Source organism: Cryptotermes secundus, unplaced genomic scaffold (genome assembly GCF_002891405.2).
Source record: "Cryptotermes secundus unplaced genomic scaffold, Csec_1.0 scaffold19, whole genome shotgun sequence".
Classification (NCBI taxonomy): domain Eukaryota; kingdom Metazoa; phylum Arthropoda; class Insecta; order Blattodea; family Kalotermitidae; genus Cryptotermes; species Cryptotermes secundus.
The window spans coordinates 1,442,334-1,444,169 of record NW_019729897.1 but is presented as its reverse complement, the minus strand read 5'-3'; the positions used below and the strand labels follow the sequence as shown (position 1 = coordinate 1,444,169).

The window sequence follows — 1,836 nt, the reverse complement described above, 5'->3', positions numbered from 1 at the left end:
AAAAGACATTTGAATATTAACTATTATGTTAAAAGTTCCACAAATAAATTATTATGGACAATAATAACATTTTCATAAAATGAAATTAGATAATATGTAATAAAACAGACTTGCTGTTTACACACACATATTCATTTTAAAGTTCTCTGTCAAACATAAAGTAGAAAGTCATAAAGCAGCTCAGTTAATGTAAATGCAGTAATAATCCTGGTCCAGTAGGAAATTATGGCCTTAACGGTTTCTGTACCTCTTCTGGTCATGAATTTGTCTTCTTTCTCACAGTGTTTGTCAGTAAGAAAAGGAAGAAGGCACAGGATTACCACATGCTTGTACGTACTTGAAAACAAGGCCTGTAAGATAGCTAAGTAGTGTCTAAATTTTTGGTGGAAAAAGGACAGATCATTGTCAGATTTGTGTTACAGAGATCCTTGTTATATCAGGGCTGTGTATATCTTGCTGTTCCAGACTACATATCTTTTGGACATAACCAACAGATAACAATAGCAACCATAATTATGATGGTATGAATAATTATTATATTTTTAACAGATTTTATTTTATTTGCTAGAAGTAAGATTTATGAATTTTAACAAATTATCTAAGACATTTAAATTATTGATCATGCAGCACTGAAAGAACAGAATTATATTCCTTTTAATGTTATGTTCTGTACTTCTTTGTACAGTCTACCTATTTGAAAGAAAATCTAGATTAACTGTATTGTATAGTCAGTGTCCTTATTCATGATTTTCAGGAGGGGAAAGGAATCCTGTGTTGCAGGAAGTTAGTGTGACAGTTTTCAACAACACTGACTGTATGAGAGCATACTCCAGCCCTCTCGTCCCCCGACGTAATTACCCTGAAGGTATTATTAGTTCTCAACTCTGCGCAGGTGATCCAAATGGGGGCAAGGATGCATGTCAGGTATAAAAATATTATTACTATAAATATCTTGAATGTAGGACCTAAGAAGCATGCACTCTAAGGGAAATGAAGACAGAAATCTAATGATGCACACTTTCTCATAATAGTGTTGCCATAGTTTTATGGAGGGAATTGTGATGGAATGCTCATGTGAGAAAGAGAAAATTATAACAGGATTCTGGGTAGGAAATCACTCTGAAACTTGATCATTGTATGCAAGGCATACTCCCTTTATATTCAGCAGAATCTAACCTTAATGTTAAGCGGCCTCCGTAGTCTAGAGGTAATGTTCCCACCTCATCACTCGTGGTATGTGGGTTCAAATACCTGGTGGAGGTCGTCAAATTTTTAACCTTTAAACGACTAAAGACCCCATATGGGGTCGCAAAAATAAAGTCAGCGGTACGAATGACCCCATATGGGGTCGCACAGTCTGAGCGTGCGGACGTTATTTGAAATATATTTTTAAGGTAGAAAATAATGTCCTACTTATATAATTTTGGCCACCATCTGCATGGAGTGTCTGTCTTCCCACCTGCGTCATCTGCCGGAATGTTGCCTTCGTGTGGAATTCTCAAAAAAATCCGGAAATGCAGAGTCCGATTTCACACTTCACGCACTTTGTCCGGACGATCTTTCGTTTCCCACGCAAAAAGCACACACGACACCTCAATTGCGAAGTAGAGGAAGTCGGCCAGTGATGTGGTTTGGCCTTCTATAATCGAGATATCTCCGATTAAACGGCAGGGGTTCGACTCCTGGTCGCACAGTCCACGCGTGCGGACGTTATTTGAAATAAATTTTTAAGGTAGAAAATAATGTCCTACTTACATAATTTTTGGCCACCATCTGCATGAAGTGTCTGTCTTCCCACGTGCATCATCTGCCGGAATGTTGCCTTCATGTGGAATT

At 37.7% G+C, this 1,836-nt stretch overlaps 1 protein-coding gene across 3 annotated transcripts in view; it reads left to right on the top strand.

Moving 5' to 3' along the window:
- LOC111865685 (venom protease-like) overlaps window positions 1-1,836 on the top strand; it is a 24,964-nt gene that overhangs the window by 8,021 nt on the left and 15,107 nt on the right. For all 3 annotated transcript variants that reach the window (XM_033751918.1, XM_033751919.1, XM_023853898.2), the window contains exon 5: window positions 755-924. In XM_033751918.1, the coding sequence (XP_033607809.1) occupies window positions 755-924 (170 nt within the window). The remainder of the gene's footprint in view (window positions 1-754; window positions 925-1,836) is intronic.